The 21,489-nt window shown below is 41.6% G+C and overlaps 1 protein-coding gene across 2 annotated transcripts in view; it reads right to left on the reverse strand.

The window, feature by feature from the left end:
* The window catches only part of esamb (endothelial cell adhesion molecule b), a 64,757-nt gene that overhangs the window by 11,556 nt on the left and 31,712 nt on the right, over positions 1 to 21,489 (reverse strand). The window contains exons 1-5 of one of the 2 annotated variants that reach the window (XM_082503973.1): positions 3,614 to 3,911; positions 1,918 to 2,063; positions 1,247 to 1,342; positions 931 to 1,132; positions 360 to 515 (exon numbers count right to left, since the gene is read on the reverse strand). In XM_082503973.1, coding sequence (XP_082360099.1) covers positions 360 to 515; positions 931 to 1,132; positions 1,247 to 1,342; positions 1,918 to 2,028 — 565 coding nt within the window. In that variant the 5' untranslated portion in view covers positions 2,029 to 2,063; positions 3,614 to 3,911. Of the gene's footprint in view, positions 1 to 359; positions 516 to 930; positions 1,133 to 1,246; positions 1,343 to 1,917; positions 2,064 to 3,613; positions 3,912 to 21,489 lie in introns of those variants that run through there. The other variant, XM_082503972.1, reaches the window with a different exon arrangement.

Here is a 21,489-nt window from a genome sequence, read left to right on the forward strand (position 1 = left end):
AGGTAAAGCCAAAGTGAAACCAGCTTCTTTAAGGATGGCTTTGTTCCATCAGTTGCATCAGTGAAACACCACAGCAAACTAGCAACAACAGCAGGAACCTGAAATGATCGGTGTGCTTTTTCCTGCCACAGTATGACGCCTGTGAAACAGGTCCTTACAGTCTTTGTATAATCACCAGAGCACACTGCTCGATGGGGACTTTTTTTTCAGTGCTGATGCAAAACCTGGGCAAACATAACCTGAAAGGATGAACATGACACCAAGTGAGCAAATATGGAGTGGGTGGAGAGTTGTTTTTGCAGGCAGGAGGGGGGACGAGTAATTTAAGTTTAGGCATTGCGTGCTGGGAAAATACTTACTCTGCACTGGAGAGAAGAAGACCTCAGACATGGGTGCAGCCTTGGTCCATTTGTACTGAGGGACAGGCTTTCCATGACTGGACTTACAGCTCAGAGTCACATTGCCCTTCACCACTGGGTTCCCTGTCATGGTGCACACTGGGGGAGAAGGAGGGACTGGGCAGAGGGACAGATAATGTTAGTGATTTAAAACATGTGTGATAAGAAGCTACACCAGCAGCCCCATTTAGTGAACTTCTATGGTAGTTGTAATGCAGCGCCAGCGATGTGGAAATGTCTCAGGGCAGTAGCCACGCCGCAAAAAAAAAGTACGTTTCAATCTGCTGCTGGAGGATGACATAACAACCTGAGAGCCCAGCGAATCCCTAAACAGCAGATGAGTTTTATGTGGACAGTGCTTTCTCATATAAATATATGATTTTTGACAGACTGGTCTAATCCTAAATCCTTTAAAATATGCTTAGCATTTACTTCGCCTGAACTTCCAAATCCGAGGAAGTGTGTGAGCTGCACTGCAGACTTTCTGATTACATCTAACCTTTGAAATTCCTCTGACGCTGCGGACCATTACCTTTGACATTAAGGCTCATCTCCCCAGAAATGCCAGGAGCTCCGGAGATGATGATAATACACGTGTAGCGACCAGAGTCGGATTCCTGGGTGTTATTGATGTAGATGGAGAGGTTGGCCGAGGGCATGGCCACACTGAAGCCCACTCTTTTTGTGAACTCGTTCTGACCGTGTCCGACCTCACCTGAGCTAAAGTTTATCACCTGCACGGAGAGAACACGTCCACAGAAACACAGACATCACTACATCGATATGGATTATTTCATTCAAATGAACATTTTTTTGAATTCTGCCTGATATTAAGATGTGCAGATTACCATGTCCTTCATAAAGATAATCCTGGCATCTACAGATGGTGGATGTTGAATTTCAGCCTGATTTTCTGTTTGAGATAATCTCACAGGCATTGGAAACTGTTTAGATAATATTAATCATATAAACACACACAAACATAGTGCATGTGCAGGCATGTGCAAGTTCACTAGCAGCGTGTGCTATGTAAGAGAGGTACAGCACAATGTAGGGCTCAAGTGTCATTAGAGGCATATTGTCCTTCCTAACGCCCTCCCCTTCTTCCTTCCACTATGAATTAGACAGTGGCTTTAGAAAAAATCCTAATCTCTACATATCAACATGTTTTAAAAATCTCTATGGGTGAGTCAGAATGTAACATTGTCATGCAATGCAACATTACTCTCTTCCTCTTGCTTAAATTAAACAATAAGAAGATCTAAACACAGCTTTAAATACAGTCTTTAAACTGATATTGTATGATAGAAAATAATCTACGCAAAGTAGTTCAGTTCGTTGTTTGAGCTCTAATAGTTTTTGCATTAGATGTAAAGCTTCTGTAGCGCTTGCCAGAGAACCAACCAGCAAACCGTACTTTACTCTAATCCCTTTAAAGAGGCTCTCGATTGTCTTTGCACCAGAGGTCAGAGCAGCTATTCAGCACAACGTTACACTGCTTCGGCTGTTCCCTTCTCACCTGCTTGGACTCGTTCCCAGAGAAGTACCAAATGACAGAGTTTTTGGAAATGTCTGCGCTGGGGCTGTACCACGCTTGTAACACCACCATCTGGCCTTGTACCACCTCCATCTCTTTTCTGGGGAACTCCACCTTCTTTGTGTCACCTGGAACCAAAACAGTGATAACAAGGGTTTAAAAAGCACTTCTTATCATGACCTCGACGGAGCAGCTGAACAGCAGCCTTGACTGCTTTTTGCAGAAAGCCAGGTTGCTATGGCAACACAATAAGTCAGTTTAACTTTTGCGTTTGTTTTATTCGACTTATTTCTGGGGATTAGATTGAATCCATTTTTTGCAGGGCTCCAACAAGAGATCATTATTTTGCAGTCATGGAAGATATCAAAGATATTCACATAATAATATTAGGGAGAGAGAAGCAGCACTGACTTTCACTGATATAAGGAGCTGAAGCAATAATTTTTAATAATACTTTGGTATAAAAATCACCCTGATTCTATTTTAAGTTGTCTGAATATCAATAATCCGTTTTCTTTTGTTTTTGTTCTGTAAATGTCTGCCATCATCATGGCCATGTAAGAGATATTAGTTGAGTGATTTTAACCATCTTTTTTCGCAGCAATTGTTTTGATCTGCAATATGAAAAGAACTACTCAGGAAACCAGAACATCAGAGACGTAGCAGCTCATCCATCTCATGATCCTTCACAATTCCCAGGTTATTGCCCGTCATATGACAAATGTGAGTTGACCTTGAACACAACTTGTGTATTTTTAAGTAAGTTTCACTAAAATCTGGCCACGACTAGAACAGGAGGACTAGTAAACGGTGGCATAAGTGGCGTATGCTCATCGTTCTTTAAACTGGATGAACCAAAATTAGCGGCATAAAAACTTTTGAACAGCACAAAAACAATAACTAAAATTGTCAAATGACTTAATGGCTTCATTGTAACATCTTCATATGTAGTAAAAACTCAATGATAACATTGCAGAAGGTGGAGATTACTACTCTAGTTTCTCTGATCTGAGCACTCTTGACAATTTTAATTTAAATCAGTATCTCTTAAGTTATTATCTATGGCAAAACAAGCGGACATTAGTGCTGCCAAATCAACAAAGATCTAAATCACCACACACCCAGCCTCTAAATTCTCAAATTTAGCCTTCATAAAAGATTTACACTACAGTAGATTAAGTCTCTACTGTTCTGCATGGGAAACGAGCAAATGGTGAAGGAGAAAAACAAACTTAACCCTTCGTATCAATACATGAAAATTGTAACTCTTTATTTTTATTGGAGGATATTAACGCTTTTCTTTTCACTCGTTTGATCCCCCCCCCCCCCCCAGCAATGTTTCATTGTTAAGATGCAAATTAAAACGCTATATTTGGTTCTTCATCTGCATCTGATACAGGTTTAAGAGGTAAAGAAAGTAGAATTTTGGCTTATCTCAAACTAATTTCATCAACCAAAAGTCATATTTACAAGTGTCCACTATCTCACTACTGTTAACATTCGGATGAAGCTGATGTGGTTGGAAAATGCTTCCTCTTAAACTCTTAAATACATTTGCACATAGAAAAGAAACCAAAGACGAAACGACGGAGGTGGAATGATGATAATGAAGCAGTCATGGTGATATGAAGACAGGTTGTGGGAAACGATAACACGAAAGAGATCTTTTTGAACTCACAGGGTGCCCAGTCACCCGAACCAGACACCTGAAGCTGGATCAACTGATCCCAGCAGCTGGTCTCCGTCTGAGTCTCCAGTTTGGAGCTTGCTTTAAAAACTAAAGCCAAGGACGTGAAAAAGACCCACTGCTGCTATATCCTTTAAATGCTGCAAATGAAACAGTGAAAAGTGTCCCTCCTGCGCTCAAATGGATGGCAGGGCGTAGCAGAGAGGAATGGGAGGCAGCGTTATGATCCATAGACATCCAGCTGAGATCCCCAGATCTGTTCATGCAGACACGCCTTCCTTCTCTCCCACAGTGAAGCCATGCAGGGGCAGGAGAATTAGTCAGAGGGTGGTGGTGTGGGCACAGATGGAAAGGAGGAAAGTGTGTGTGCATGTATAAAGCACCAAAAAATGAAACAGAACTTGTTTTTGGGGTTTTTTCACATGCACTTTTTCCTGCAGTGACTCAGTGCTTTCTTTTTCCTCCTGGGACAATGTGACCCCGCAAGTGTGGTGCTCCTATCCCTTAATTTCTCAATCTCTGAATCTGGTAAGTCCTTCTGACTAATCCCTCAACAATCTCAGACTCAATCCTCTCACCTCATGTGAGCAAAAGAGCTCAGCTGTACACAGATATGATGTAACACACGATCATTTCTCCCACCAATACCAGGGTCACGATCATCACAGCAACATGTAGGCTTTTCAATTACAAAACTGTGGGGTGGTTACGGGGTTAGGGTGACCTCAGCTGAACCTGTTTGCAAATGATGCAATCAGAAACATTAGATAGAAGAAAATTATCTAAAAAATATTTTTCAAGGCAGAAAGCAACTTGACTCCTGCATCCAACCCTAACACCTCTTATGTCGGGTGGATTTTTTGGATTGCGATCACGTGGTGCACATGAGGGGCAGTGCAGTTTGATCTCCCTTTGGGTGAATGTGCAAATACACAGGTGAACCTTGACCTTTCAGTAGGCTGTACTGAAACTAATAAGACCCTTAAATGTATCAATCCTACAGAGGCACGCTTACAATTAGTAGATGTAGCAGAGCTGCTCATTCATACTCAAACTGAAGCTCATCATCTGTTGGCATCTAATCGCATAAATATTGAATGCTAAAATGCGGACACAGTGTTGGTTGTAGATAAAAGGGACGTCACCAACTGAGGGGAGATCTACCCTGCTTTTATTTTTCATCAACACATGTAAAGATGTCAAAAGCTGTGATTTATACTGTGACATGTAAACGAAAGGAAAACATTCTTCCTGTTTGTTCCTCATTTGCTCGTGCCAGCCATGTTGAGGAGTAAAGCCATCTATTGGGCATGTGTGCATGAGATTAATATCTTTATCGCCATCATCATCACCACCGCCATGCCCATATCAGCCGTCAGATCAGCCTGTTTTTGATTGGTAATGTACAGCAGCCCAGGGTGCAGCGAAATCATCTATTTTCAGATCTGAAACATAGATTTTTCCCTCGCAAATCCTGTTAGCTCTCTGATTACCTCGGGCTGTGGGTGGACAATAAACTGGACTGGTCATGCAACACAGAGCACCTGTATAAAAAAGCCCAAAGCCGACTGTACTTCCTCAGGAGGCTGAGGTCTTTTAACATCTGCAGGAAGCTCCTGAGGATGTTTTACCAGTCGGTGGTTGCTGGAGTACTTTTCTATGCTGTGGTGTGCTGGGGGAGCAGCACAGCAAAGAGGGACTCATCCAGGCTGGAGAAACTGATCAGGAAGGCTAGCTCTGTGGTCGGCATGAAGCTGGACACTCTGGTGACAGTGGCAGAGAAAAGGACATTAAAGAAACTGATGGACATTATGAACAATGCTGGGCATCCTCTGCACACGGCCATAAACAACCAGAAGAGTCTGTTCAGTGACAGGTTGCTTCTCCCCAAGACAAGAACTAACAGACTTAAAAACTCCTTTGTCCCACACGCCATCAGACTGTTTAACTCCTCTCTGGAGGGGAGAGGGAGGGGAAACAGGAGGACAAAGGAGGGGGGAACAACTAAGCTGTAGTGCCTCTTCACCTCACTGTACAATACCTTGTGCAATACTTTTTGTAAATAGTCAACAGTGCAATAGACTCAATACTTGAAATGTGCAATTCACTTGTATTTTTTATTTTTTATTCCTATTTATTCTATTTATCCCCTTTGTATATTTTATTTTATATTTGTCTCTGTATTTATATATGTGTGTGTGTGTGTGTGTGTGTGTGTGTGTGTGTGTGTGTGTGTGTGTGTGTGTGTGTATATATATATATATATAACAATTCTGTAACTGTAACTTCGGTCGTTGCTGTGCTTTTTGGAAGTCGAATTTCCCAGAGGAACCCACCCGAGGGATTAATAAAGTTCTATCTTATCTTATCTTATCTTATCTTATCTTATTTCATTTCCACCAGCTATCGTCTTTACTGTCATGCCCATCAATAAAGCAATATGTACATGCTGCAACAATTGTGTAATATTATTGCATAAATGGTCTTGTTTGTGATGCAGCTGTGTGGCGTATCTCCGACTTCTCTAAATGGTCACATGCTCAGTGTATGCTGATCAAAATACAGCGTGTACAAAAGGCCCAATTAGAGAGGACCAGCTTTTTTCTGCAGGTCGCTTTTCGCTATGAATTTCTGCAGAGAGCTTGCAGAAGCAGTGCATGCAAACAGCATTTCTGAATGATACACGGAGATTTTGTGATGAAGCGCGATAATAACCTGTAGTCTTCTAAGTCCAGACTATTCTTGTGCTTCTTTGAGCAGGTTTATCCTCAGAACTGTGTCATTCAATTGTTTATTAAATGAAGTAAAATCTTCACTAATCTGTGCCTGTCTCCATCTGGGATGAGTCTGTGTGTGTGCATGTGCGTATGTGTGTGTGTGTTTGTCTGTATGTGTATGTCAGTAGACTCAGATACAAAGGCTATTCAACATGTGGATATGGATATAAATCAACTTAAATCCCTCACCAGAGGTAAAAAATCTGGAAAAGCTACTAATAAAAGAGGATACTGGAGGAAATGAGACTAGGTAGCCTCAGCTAACCTTGCCCTAATTATATTTTCCTAAAGGCTATTGTTCAGCCTAGCCACGCTTTGATTCTGCTAATAGGATTCTTTCCTTTATGAATAAACAACATTTAAAAAAATATATAATATTATTATTTTTCCTGAGGGGCATCTTGGTGGATTCTCAGCTGCAAAAGCATTTCAGATGGCAACGAAACTGTACTAACAAAACAGAATAGAACAACAAGCCCAGTCAACCATATCACGCATGCTGGAGCTGGAGCACAATTAGGAGACCAAATGTGTTTCCTGTAGTACCGACAGTCGTCCATAGGGGGAAGCACTTTCATATGAAACCAGAGATCCTCTGATGGTAGCTAAAACCCCAGTGGAAACCATCATTTCGCCAGAGCAGCTAAATTTAAGTCCCAGCAGATGAATAAATAACTGTAAACAGATGCAACGCAGTAAGTAAGTAATCACAGACTTATATAAAAATGAAATGTTGAAAAAGCAGCCTCGGCAAGTGTCTAAAAATACACAAACTAGTGCCTCACTTACTCAGATATGTGTAATTAGCATGTCTAACAGGGCATCCAAACCTAGTTTTGCTGTGTTATGAACAAATGAAGGATTAAAAGTCGCCCCCCCGCCTTCCACCTCCAAGCCCTCAGGTAGCCATGTAGGCCTGTGTGAAGATAAACTGATCCTCTTTAACCAGCCTTACTCTATCTCTCCGAGTAATCTCTGCTTCCACCCATGTCTTTCCCTCATGTGAGTCTCTCTCTGGAGCTAAAGGTTTAGCTGAGGCTGATATTAACTCTTGATTTCCACCTCTTCCCCCCCCCTTTTTTCATAATCAAAACAGCAGAGCGGGGCTTTAGCTGTAAAATGACCTAACAAACAATATATTTGAATTTTAATTAGACGGTAAACACAATCTCACATTTTCATGACCTTTTTTAATCACTATTCCAATGTTATTAACCATTCAACGAGCTTTTATGCTGTAGGTTACATTCATCAACTCACACAAGCACATTTTTAAACCACCTATTTAATGTGTACAACTCTTATCTATAGAAAACTGGAGGAGTCAGTCAGAACCACTGACCTTCTTACATATTTAGTTTAATCTGTTGTTTCTTTCATTTACATTCATTAAAACCATAAAACCACTGAAAATGCCCTGAAGCAACACAAAACAGAAAATCGAAGGTCATATGGTGCTGAATCTGCGAGCACTTCATGTATGTAAATGAAGAGGAGGCAAGTGAATAAATGAAATTGGGAGAGGTGGGAGGCAAAGAAGGTGGATGATTTTAAAGACCTGGGGTCAAGCATCCTAAGTGAGAGACAAGCGTATAAGAGAGGTGAAGAAGAGAGTGCAGGCAGAGAGGTGTGGGTGGAGATGAATGTCAAGAGTGATTTGTGACAGACTGAGAGAACCAGGAATGAAAGGGAAGGTTTACAAGATAGTAGTGAGACCTGCTGTGATGTATGGTTTAGATACGGCGGTGATAAAAAAAAAATGGAAAAAACAGGAGGCTGAGCTGGAGATGGAAGAGTTGAAGATGTTAAGATTTCCACTGGGAATGATCGGCATGGACAGGACTAAAAATGAGTACATCAGAAGGACAGCTCAAGTTGAGCAGTTGGGAGACAAGTTACAGAGGCAAGGGTGAGAAAGTTTGGACATGTGCAGAGGAGAAATAATGGATTTATGAGACAAAGGATGTTGAAGACGGAGCTGCCAGGCAGGAGGAAAAGACGAAGGCCACTTCAGTCCATCCAAAGATTGACTGGATTGAATCCAATAGAAGGTGTTGTGGATAGGCGTAGTTTTGGGTCACGTGGTGTCAGTAATAGTGATTGCTATATCACCTGTTCACGGCCCGAGGGAAATTTTGTGAATGAGTGGGTGATGGGGGAAGTCGACTTTTGCTGACCGCTCAAGCTTGGAAGGTTTTTCATCACTGTTTTTCTACGGATTTTAAGGATTTGATAACAAATAAAGGAGAACTTTGACTAACGTTTTAAACAGCGAGCGTGTCAACATTATTCCCCTATTCAGCTGCTCGGCGACTCAAAGGCTTGACAGTCGCCAATAGAAGGCATGCAGATGACTAGTGTGGCCAAAGAGGATGCTAGGGATGCTTTATTGGTACAGTTATGGCCCCGTCATATCAACTGGGCATTTTTTAAACACCACAGCATACCTATTCATCTTCTGATGGCTGCTTCCAGCAAGATAACATAGTATGTCACAAAGCTCAAATCATCTCCAAGTGGTGTACTGAACATGATAATGAGTTCACTGTACTCAAACGGCCTCCACAGTCACCAGATCTCAATCCAATAGAGTTACTTTGGGAACAGGAGATCTGCAGTAACTGTGTGATGCTGTCATGTCAATATGGACCAAAATCTGAGGAATGTCTCCAGCACATGGTTGAATCTGCTTGTGGTGAGGCGTGGTCGGTGGTGCCGTACGGACGCACCTGCGCGGCATCCGCAATCATGCCCGCCTGTTAAAACACGGGGACGGGAGCGGGTCAGGAGCAGTGGAGGCGCCGCTCCAGCCAGTGGTGGACAAGGTGCCAGAGGGTCCGTGCCCGCTGGAGGTGGAGGAGCCGCTCCAGCCAGAGATGGAGGTGTACGAGGGTCCGCTCCAGCTGGGAGCGGTGGAAGAACCATGTGGGGAGACGGAGGTCCCCGCGCCAGTGGAGCCTGCTCGATCCGGGTGCGAGGTTGAGGCACGGACTGCCCCGGAGCAACGGATGCTGGTCCAGCCGCCCGAGAGCAGGGGCTCACGACTGTGTCTGCAGGGTCGTGCCGGCTTGTCAGGTGGCCGGCCTCCGGACCAGCGTCGCTGCCACCACTGGAGGTGTGGCCGGCCCCCGGAAGAGACACACAGCCCTGTGGTGAGGCGTGGTCGGTGGTGCCGTGCGGACGCACCTCCATGGCATCCGCAATCACACCCGCCTGTTAAAACATGGGGACTCATGGGTTGGTGGAGGATTGTGTTGTGGTGTGATGTGCGGCTGCCAGCCTGTGAGCTGCAGCTGGCGCGAATAAAAATGGCTCAAAGCAACAACCCGTGGTCCCGCCGTGCCTTATTCACACCACACAGCTCTATGGAGAATTATACGGCAAAAGGGGCCCAACCTGATACTAGTAAGGCATAGTAATAAGTGTCTAGTGAGTGTATACAGTAATCTAAGGGAAGTGTCCAAATTCCATTATAATTTCTTATTATATTATGTGATACATATTGCCATCATTCTCCCACAAATGATTATCTGAGAAGGAGCGGCTGTAATATGGTTAGTTTGAAATCTGTGAAGTGACTTTCAGTAATTTTCAGAATTTAATCCAGAACAGCGTTTGGAAAGTCTTCAAGAGTCATATTCCTATTTTATTTATACCCACAGTGAAGAGTCAACAAGATCTTAGTCAGTAGACCTTCTCTATACACTCAGCTGAAAAGGACAACTGTAAGACACCAAAAGCCAGTTGACTAAACATCTCAAAGACTGTTTGTGTGTCAGGGTCCTGGGTCTGAGCAACCCAGGATCCCTGAGCAGTTATGAATTATATGATTATTATTATATGTATTTTGGTGTTGCTGCTGCTCTTCTCCATGCTTGTAGATGTGAGTGTGTGTGTGTGTGTGTGTGTCTGCGGGTATGCTTGGAGGATGGAGCTCAGCCACCTGCAGGCCTGAGGGGTGTGGCCCTGCGGAAGGACTGGCCACACCCGAAGTCACACACCTGCTGCTGATCAGGCCTCGTCGGGGGAGCTACTTAGGAGAGAGTTGGAGCTCCCACCGACGCGGGATCATTTCCTTGAGACTCCACGTTAGTCGTCCCATTGAATTGAGTTAATGTGTGTAAGTGTATGCCCGCGGTTATTTGTGTCCTGACGGCTGCGTCTATTGTTTCCCGCAGGAGGAGCGTGGAAGGCACGAAGAGCAGCGAGCACCGGGGGGTGCTGACACGGGAGCGGAGAGCACAGAGACACGAACTATTCACGCAGAGACACGACACGGGAGTCTGGGAGAACACGGGGATTTATTGTTGTTTTTGTTCCACTCTGTAAATAAACACACTGCTTGAACTTTGAGCTCCGCGCCTGGGTCCTCCTTCCCCACATCCCCACGGTCTGCCAGCCAGACCGTGACATTGTGTGTGTTACTCAGATTTGCCATAGTGGAGGTGATATAACCACAGGTGTTTCTCAGAAACAGAAAAATACATAATAACAACTCCTTTTATACCTGATACTACCTGAAAAGAGAAAACAAGATTAAAATGAGTCTTTCATTTTTATGTATGCAGTTTTATGTTACTGTACATATATTATACTAATAATATACCAAGCAAAACCTTCTGGAAAACTGCTTAAAAATCATGTTTTGGGGAATAAACAAACACAAGTATCTTAATCAAAAGCCACATGAAAAAATCAGTGACAGCTGACAAATTTCCATCATTTCCCAATGTATAGCGTGATATATTTTACGCCACATGTTTAATTAAAATGGAGATCATATGTTTGCACTCACAGCTGGTCTGAACATAAATAATTAAAAACACCAGACTCATTTTGCTCATTACAATCTTTCATCACACTGGCTGATTAACAGATCTCAATGACCTTGAGCTTTACTTTTATCGAGAAGTTCAGCAAGTGAGAAAGCCATTGCAAAGTGATTTTCCAGATTTTTTTTTAAAAGTCAAACAAGGACAAACATGAACAAAGATTAAAGCGGAGCCAGAAAAAAATGGGTTATTCTCTGATTTTGTCTTTTGACAGACAGGACCAGCAGGAATGTAGGACAACAAAATAGCCTTGTTGGTGTAAAACTGCATACTGGACTGACCCTACAGGCTTCAAGCAGATGGTGCTTCAATAATAAATATTTGGGGAAGGCTCCTTTAAATTGGATTACATTAGTGTAATCTCTGCAGCTATTTTAAACCATTTTGAGTGTGCTATCTCATCACAGTAGCTTTAATCCCTCTTAACTTTTGATTGTGTTTAAATTGATTCTCCTCGCACACATGGCTCCCAACTCCCACAACCTCCCTCTGGTTCTCACAGCAAAGTCGTTTTACTCTCACATGCAAAAGCAGACACATGTGTAGTCATGCACACACACACAAATATACACACACACATGCAAAACTGAAGACTGTTTTTACAGTATCACCTTGAGGTCGTAGCAGAAGCAGCGGCCCACTCACATTAGAAAGGTGGCAGCTGAGAACATGCAGCATTGTTTCCCACTGGACTAAATTTAGTTTGAGTGAATGTGGAAATATTCGGGTGAAAGTAAACATTAACACAGGCCTAGAAACCAGTCTGTCACAATCTGGCAACCAAACTGGTCAAACTGCCCCCACTGGATCAGGAAAACCTTTTTGCAATTGCTTTGGTAGCCAACAATAACTGCATCCTCTACTTTGAGTGAAACTTTGAAAAGTATGATGAAAACCAGAAACAGAGACTAGGTACCTTAAAAGGAAATGCTGCACTTTTTGTTGGCTACAGCGCTGCAGGGCTTTTACTTAAGGCCTATGTTTTCTGTTTCTGATAATCAGGCAACCACAACAATCTGATAGTGACCAAAACAATGAAAAGAAGGATTTTGATGCAGTGTGCGCTTTGCTATCACTTTCACTTAGCGAGGTTTCTGGTTTTTCCTAACTAGTTCTCGAACAAATTCCACATGATATCACATGAGAAACCTCTACATACTGATTGTGACCCATGTACACAGAAATAATACTGTCCACTATGATTAAAGTATCCACTGTAATTAGAGCATTAACCATATATTTAAAGCAGGCGGAAGCTAAGCTAGGCTAGGCTAAGCTAAGCTAACTGCCAGGCTGACCAAAGAGTTAAAATGGTATTAAAGTTTTCTGGTTAACTTTAACCCAACCTAATGTTAAGTTAAAGTTTAAGTGATTATCACCATCTTTTTATGTTATCTTGTGGTATGCGCCATCTCATGTAAAGCTGTTGAACTGAGGATTAAACTGGGTTTGACTTTAAAAGATTAAATTGTAAATTTAAATCAGTCAGAAAAACCACAGTTACGTTTATTTTAATCCAAATTATTGAGCGCTATTTTCCACTTTTAAGAGGGACGAAAAGTCTGCGTTATGACATTAGAGTGACAGGCGGTGGAGCATCAGTCATTCTACAACTTATGGCAGACCCGAGTTCAACAAGTCACAGATTTTTACATACCATTTTTAAATATGTTCTTAATTCAAAGAATGTGGCTCTGGATCATTTCTCATTATGGTTATCAAGAAAAACCTACGTAACTATATTCCCGCCACCACACTGTCATACTTGTATGTTTCCCAGTTTGGCTGGTAATTGACTCGACGGGGTAAAAGACATCTGTGGCGTTATGATTTCTATTAATGACTTTTTCTATTTTAACTTTTGACTCAGTAACTGCCGAGTTCCAAACCTGCTCTGGCATTAACGTCAGCACAAAAACTTTAAAAAGCTCCTGTAGGTGTAATGTGTAGTTGGCCAAGGAATTTGATCCATTTAGTGTAGCAAGCTGTACGTAATAACGTAGCCAGTGGGTGTCAGTATCAGTTGAAAAAAGACTCCTTTAAACATAAACATGAGAAGCAATAAAAACCGGAGAGCCATGACCCTTCATGTCCTCTCTGACACTGCATTCTGCCAACACAAAGGTAAATACGAGGATCAGTTGCCTCTAAAGCACTGAGGCAAACGCTGCGTGATATATTGTACGCTTAAATCATCTAAAATGAGATTACTACCATTACAACCTTTGATAATAATCATTATTCACAAAGCTCGCATCAGTGAAAACTAAATAGAGATCAGTAAATTTTCACCGTACTACTTCTCTTCTTTCCCCTCCTCTCTTAAGGAGTGTAACAACAGGTCAGTCAGAGAACCGTTGCACACGCTTGGCTTTTTGTCCTTTGACTCTTATCCTGAAAGCCCTACATGTCTTCTTACAGCCCTGACATACAGAAAATTTAACCGCAATGCTCTTTTTTGTGAACACAGCGCAATACAAGAAACTGGGAAGCAGAGGAACAGTTTTCTATAGTCAGAGAAAGAAGGAGGGTGCAGTGGGCTGAGGCTTTGATCACATGCAAATACCGCTCACACAGGGGATATAGGTGTTTATGTGGGAAAACAAAGACTTCTATTGTAGGACAACTTCTGTGACTTATGCAAGTTGAACTGAAAAAAAAGGGTAACATCTGTACATGTTGGCATTAATGTATCACTTGTATAAATGTTCCAAACTGGTAAAAAAATTAGCTGAATATGACCACAGTAGCTGTTGTGGTGACTTGGTTTGTCTGATTTGAATTAGCGGATGCCAGCCAGAAGCCTTTTCATCCCAGCTGTCCATCTCGAGTCCCGCAGTGCACTTCCTAACCCCTCTTCCAGCCAGCTCTTGGGTCCTCGTGGCAGGGAATGAAAGGCAAGCTGAGAGCTTAAATGGGTCTGCAATGTTACACCACAACAGAGCCCATAACCACCATGCTACCCCTCACACCATCTCGGCTCTTTGAAGAAGATATTTATAAACCATTAGTGTGGCAGCAGGGTGAGGCTTGGCTGTTCTATCTCCCAGATCTGTCATGTGTTACCATGCACAAGGCGAGCTGTGCTGACAAGAGTGACAGGGTGAGGGCTGAAAGGGCCTCTGCTGAACAAGTCCAGGGTCGAACATGACGGCTAAGGCCCCCTCTTGCCACTTTACTGCCTGTGGGACACGGGGAGGGCTTAATGCAGTCAGACTGTAATTAAGAAGCTGAGTGATCTGATTTCAGATTTCCACTGAGCACTCGGCTGAGAGGAATTACAGGATGAGGCTCATAATCTGTATACAACATCAGATGCCTCACAAGTTCATCACAGGAGGACGTGCAGGGTGAGAAGTAAATTAGATGCTGCTTTCACTTTCTGGAGACTGGAACAGTCGTCTTTCTCGTGTCTGTTTATTAAGGAACAGTTTGAGTTTTTTAGCACTAACACTATTTAGATGAATCTCTTCGTATCAGCTTAAATACAGATGTGTCAATATGGTCACTTATAGATGTAGCTGATGTATTTACAGGTTATTACAGGTTTACAGTTAGTAATGATCACAGAATTTCTTGACAAAGCATAATAAGCCTATGCTACAGTGGTTCCTCAGAGACCCCAGACACCAAAGGTCTGTGTTTAAAATTCTCCCAGATTTTAAGATGTCAACCTGAAAGCAGGATTTAAGACTCAGAAGGCCATGGTATAAACAGAAAAAAAGATGTCCTGAATTCAACTTTTACCAGACAGACTTAGGGCAAGTGTCAAATCTTAACCACAGGGTTTTTTTTGAAGTGCAATCCAATCGATATATGTGACTTTGAAGTTCCTAATCAATGTGATCAGCAGGATGGAGCCTTTTAACTGATGCACAGACCACATCTGCCTTCACATCTTCTGCCTTTAATATGTGCCTTTAACAGACGTGTAAAGCACGCATTTAACAAATGTTGTGGCTATCAGCCACACAGGCCTAGAGACCAGTTGGCAACTCACTGTCAATCTTCAGTTGCTAAGGAAAAAAGCCGACTGGCAAGTGGTTGTTTTCTGTTGCTAGGTGAAATCAGCCACAAAGAAGGTACTGCACCAGAATCCTCCTTTTGTTGATAGTAGATTGCTGAATTCACTGTTGTTTGCATGAAAGATGTAAACTTATCTCCAAAAAGTGGTTAACTACAACCAAACGCTAGTGAAATTTGAAAAAGTTCAACACAAGTTTTTTTAAAATGTCGTACCACTTCCACCATAAGGTTTCAAAAGGTGCAACTCTTACTTTGAAGGCAAACAGTCTTTGTTTCCTGTTTGCATTGCACTTTTTCATGTTTTACTGCCACTCGGTGAGTAACTGCCAAGTCTTTGCAGACAAGGGTCGCACAATTCATATTAATCGCAATAACAATTTCAGCTTCCCACAAGTGAAGATGATCGAGTGACACTGAAAATATGCACGCCACCAAAAGAAGACAAAGCAAAAGCAAAAGCAAACCAAGCGCTCCCTCAATCAATGTACGACCACGTATCTGCAGATGTCAATGAACCTTGTAGTTTTCTGGACTAGTTTGAATGAGTAACTGTCATGGTCCGTGACTCAGTGATTTTGTGTTTAGTGTATTTATTGATGTTGTTATTATTATTATTATTATTTGTGGACTGTTTTGGGATGGTTTGTATTTTGGGGTTTTGGATACTGGGTTTCTGGGCTTGTGCTCCCTCTGTTGGCCCCTGGTGTTAGTGTTCCCCTGTCTCGTCAGGTTAATCAGGTCCAGCTGTGTCTCCCACCTGTGTGTGATTTCCCAGTGTCCCTCTGTGTATTTATAGTGTGTGCCTGCCTGTATTCCTCGTCTGTATTCATCCTCTGTGTTCATTCCCTGTGATTCTTGCATTCCTTCATTTCCTGTTTTATTGTGAAGGTCTTCGTTCCATGTTCAGGGATTCCCTCAGTCCAGTGTCGTGTTCTCCCTCATTCCTAACTGTGTATTTCTATGTGTTAGTTCAGGTTTCAAGCTTCACAGTTTAGATTAGTTTTGCATTTCTTTGACAGTCCAGCCATAAATCTGAGTTCTTGTGTTAAATCCTGCCTGGCGAGTCTGCTTTTCGGTCCAATCCTGCCTGCTCCACACACAGTTTATGGCATTATGTCTGAAAATATGACAAACCAAAGTCCAGTATTCTCGCTTATTTTAGCTCTGGCTCTTTAGATCATTATAGTGAACTGCTATATTCATTTTCTAAATACTAATCTTAGTTCTTTGTAGGTACCATGTAGTGTACTGTAGTGACCAAAACAGTTGTGCCACATAAAATGAGCTAAAGCCAATTAAGCTCTCTAAAACTGGGAAGCTGGGAAAACATTTCTTTGATCCATCAATACTATGCAAATATTATTTATTTCAGTTTTGACCTGTACATTTGGTGGAAAAAATGAAAGTAATTTCATATCATACGAAACCTTTAATAAAAAAAATCCAACCTCTGTAAAATCGCTAAACTATCACACCACACAACTATCCTTTTGAGGATCAAAGTCCCATTTGAAATATGCTAATACGCCCTATATCTCAATGTCTATCTTTACCTTAAGCATATAAATGAAGTGATCAATAATTAACACCTGATGGACATGCCATTACATAGGCTGAATCTATATTTTAAAAAATCCTAATTATAGCATGCTATTTTAACATGTATCTAGGAGATAGGTAATATAAATCACTTCATGCATTCCCGTAGAGCACACATGAGTCAAAGTTTGAAGTAGTTTATTATTTCACAACAAAAGTGTGTATAAAGTCTGTAGCTTTTAACAACGAACTGGACTTGAATATATAATGAAATCATTATATAAAGCTTCAAAGAGACAGGCATCAAGAAGAGACAGGATCAGATGGTCATTTCCATCTCATTTCCCCATTCACACACATTCAGACAAGCTTTGTTTTCTATGCCTAAGTGCTTTTCTATCTAACATTCGCGCTCTGATGAACACATGAAAGAGCAACAATAGGTTCAGTATTTTGCCCAAGGATACTTTGGCATGCAGACTGGAGCAGCCAGGGATGGAACCACCAACCTGTTAATTAGTAGATGACCTGGTCTACTGCCTCAGCTTCCTCAGCAAGAACTTGGATAGAACTTGGATAGAACATGAAAGTACATTAGCCAGTCATACCAATGGTAATGTCCATCAGTGTCTAATTTACAGCTAAATATCTTGTTATTCATCAATTGTAGTGTACAACAATTGTTTTAAGTGAATTCTCTACCCCCAGTATTCTCCACCCCATCTACCTCCTTAAGTATTTCACAGGAGAGGAAAATGTGGTTTCCTTGAAATGTAATTAAGAACAGTCTTTACTTGAGTGGGAACAATACTTCTCAGAAACAGTGCTTTCATAACATAAAAATAAAATATTATAGTCAGTTGTTTGAGTTCACAGGGTATTGCAGGCAGTACTGCCGTGTGACGTGACTCATTATCATCTGTTTGACATCCTCATCAATCACAGGCACAATTACCTTGGCCCCTGTAATTTGTACAGCTAATTCAAATCTTGCTTTACTTCCCTGCTGTGCATTACTGTACTAATGTGACACAGTATTGATCCCCGTAGAGACATTTTCTCTTCAAGGAATGGCCTAAGTGCAGGGTCAGTAATGGGAGAGCAGCCCTGCTGCTGGTAAAGATGCTGTCATGTTAAACCCGGAGCCTGTGGTTGAATGAGAGTTAACACACTCCAGTCCTTATGCTTGACCTTATTTAGGGCAATTTTTTTGTTTGTTTGTTTAGCCACTTAAGGCTGACCTATCCCATATGGAAAAGATATATATAAATCTTATAAAGTTTGTATCTGTCTTGTGTGAAACTTGTATGAAAAGCATATAAGAGTGAAAACAGATATAAGATCCCTTGAAAAATTATATAATGAAACTTGTATGTTTTGGATACATACTAAAACAATGTATGAAAGTAATGAGAAAGTGGCCACTTTCATGAGTAATCACATATAGGTTTTTACTATTTCTTTTCCATATGGGATGACTCATTCAAGCATGCAAAACGCATAACTCTAGGGATGAACTAGTGTTGTCTCTGGTGTGTACATAACTTAATAAAGAACCGATTTTAAATATCTTTAAGCACTTTGTTTCCAGCAGCATGTTACAAAAATCACTAATTCCCATTTCCTTAGTTGAATCTATGAAAAATGTCAAAGATAACATAGTTTTACAGATATAATTGTATTTTTGCACCAACAAAGTGATTCCCAAAGAGCTATTAGCTAAGAAATTTTCAGAGCTCAGCATGATGTCCAGTGTGTTCTTAAATATTTGAGAACAGAAAAAAAATCTACAACACCTATTTCCCATTTTCCTAACAAAATATACAGAAATGAGGGGTGGCTTTTGACTTTTTTGCACGCTATTGTAGATTTATGTTGCTTTTTTTCACTAGCTGCCTGCTTCAGGCCACATTAACTCAGGCAATTACCATATAAAGAGCCCAAAAGGTGTCTTTGATTAATTATTAATCCCTCAATTAACCGGCTGTCACATTGGCTATGTGGCTGGCAGAGTTAAACTCCAAAAGCACCAAGTAAAACTCTAAATAGCTTTTTTGCAGACTAACAAAAATACAAAGATAAGCAGGTCAGGTCAATCCAAACTCAAAATTCTTCCTAGAAAACACAGGAGAATGGAGAACAAAGGAAGACTCAGATAATATTTATACACCAGTAAAGTAAGGAGATGAGAAACACCAGGGAACAAAGCTGAATGAAATCTGACAAACTAACTAAGGGAAAGCAAAACTAAAAACACACAAAGACAAGGGCCTATCAAAATAAAACAGGAAGTAACAAACAATGAGACCAGGACTAAGACATGGGCTAAGAGATTTAGAAAAAATAAGACAGGACTGACTTCCACAGGAGATGCTCAGAACAAGACAGAGACAAAACTAGGACACAAAGGGAACTAACAATATCACACAAGAAACCATGAACCACAAACATAGATAGAGGCCTAAGAGGCACTTGGAAAAAACTAACTCAAGACTAAACAGTACAATGTTTGAAGTAGAATCATCTCTTGATTCAGAACAAAGACTCATGAGACCACAACAAAATGGAAAATATCCCCAAACTCAAAATGCTAGGTCCTGGGACCATGACACTGATAATCTTTTTTTTTGTACTGCTGGCAGCCTTTTTTAAGCCAATAAATGCACAAAGCTAAACACTGGTTTTGTCGTTTTTTTAAATATTGGTTTTTGAAGCCAAATAAACAATAAGACAAAATAGCTGTGTCATGATATCAGCTATGGCTTAAGACAACTGTTTTTTCATCTTGATGCGTTCTCAATCATCCAGGAAAGTAAATCTCCAAAAGTTGATTCTGTTCATCTGGACGTAGCGTTTTGTGGGAGAAACGTTTCGTCGCTCATCCAAGTGACTTCTTCAGTCTCAGCTGACTGCAGAACAACCGCTGCCCAAGCAAAAACCTGTAGTGATCCCATATGTGTCAGGAGTATCGGAGCAGTTGAGACACATTTTTTCTAAACACCGGGTCTCTGTGGCTTTCAAACCCCAAAACACGCTGCGCCAAAAATTGGTCCACCCCAAGGATCGGGTCCCCCGACACAAACAGAGTAACATAGTGTACGCTGTTAAGTGCCAGGAGGATTGCCAGGATTTATACATCGGGAAAACCAAACAACCTCTGGCGAAGCGGATGGCACAACACAGAAGAGCTACCTCGTCAGGCCAGGACTCTGCAGTCTATTTACACCTACAAGCCAGTGGACACTCTTTCAAGGATGAGGATGTACACATCCTGGACAGGGAGGAACGCTGGTTTGAGGAGGCCATTTACGTGAAAAGGGAAAGACCATCTCTGAATCGAGGAGGGGGCCTAAGGGTAGATCTTTTGCCATCTTACAATGCTGTGATTGCAGCCATTCCCCAACTCTCTGTGAATGGTACTCACGGCCATTGATCAGTGGTCTTTGATCAGTAGGTTTTGGTCAGTGGTTGTTGATCAATGGTCATGAGAATTTGCATAATTACGATTAAGGAACTGTCCTCCCAGCCCATTGTTCCTTCAGTGGGCTGATTTCAGTCATTATGCAAATGTACTGTTTATAAGATTGGGGAAACCTGCAGTCAGCTGAGACTGAAGAAGTCACTTGGATGAGTGACGAAACGTTTCTCCCACAAAACGCTACGTCCAGATGAACAGAATCAACTTCTGGAGAACTGTTTTTTCACTATTTCCTTAAAGTCAGTCAGCTGGTTAGCAAACATTCAGCAGACTGCTAGGGGTGAATAGTCCAAGATTGTCAAGTCTTCACATGTCCTTTAATTTGACAGCAATCTGAAGTGCAGATTACCGACACAGAAAGATTACCAGCGTGTGACAGCAGGACATACTGAGTGATTAAGTTCAAAGACCTGAAAAAGGCTTTTATTTCAACCACCAACAGATCCACAGAAAATCACAAATAGATCCATAAGCACACACGCACAGAAAAATTGCTGCAGCATGGTAGACATTATAATTCAGCCATAACCTCAGCCTTTCTATTTCCAGGAGAATTAAATGATTTTTTGCACACACATAGAAAAAAGACAGTACACAACACGGAGGCAAAGTCGACGTCGACTTGCACTCAACACAATTAAGAACAGCAGTAATTTAAGGGAGGTGAGAGGACTGTAATCAGCTTGGATTATATCAAAGTGAAAAGGATTCGATGGCCCCCACACCCTGACATGATAGATTAAGCGAGAGAAGCTTTTAAAGCCTCTCGGGGGTCTGGCTGTGAATGCATTATAAACTGTGCTTTTGTACGTGTGCTCCCTCCTTTTTTGGGATTAGATGGAGAACAGTTGCTCCCTTGAGATTCTCGTTGTGGTGTCTCTGTGTTATGGTCAAAGACATGAAAGAGATTTATTGTGGTGTTTGTGTAATCCTCCTGAGCTTCTTTGCTTTTCGCTGAAACAAAGTTGATAAATAAAAAGCTGGTGCCTCAGTACATGCCAGCTGGCATTCATTCAAATGTGAGGATTAAATCAAAACTGGTGAAATTATTGTAAAGTGCACCTAAATTGTAATGTATAGTGAAACAGGATTCAGTTCCTCTGTCATACCTCAACAAGTATGATGCAGAAATGCAGAAAGAGAGCAGGATACATTTCTGGCTTTTGGCCCCAGACGCCTCCTCTCAGCTGGATGTGTCTACTATGCGTCACCCAG

The sequence above is a fragment of the Aulonocara stuartgranti genome (assembly GCF_965226115.1).
Source record: "Aulonocara stuartgranti genome assembly, chromosome: 14".
In the NCBI taxonomy this organism is placed as follows: domain Eukaryota; kingdom Metazoa; phylum Chordata; class Actinopteri; order Cichliformes; family Cichlidae; genus Aulonocara; species Aulonocara stuartgranti.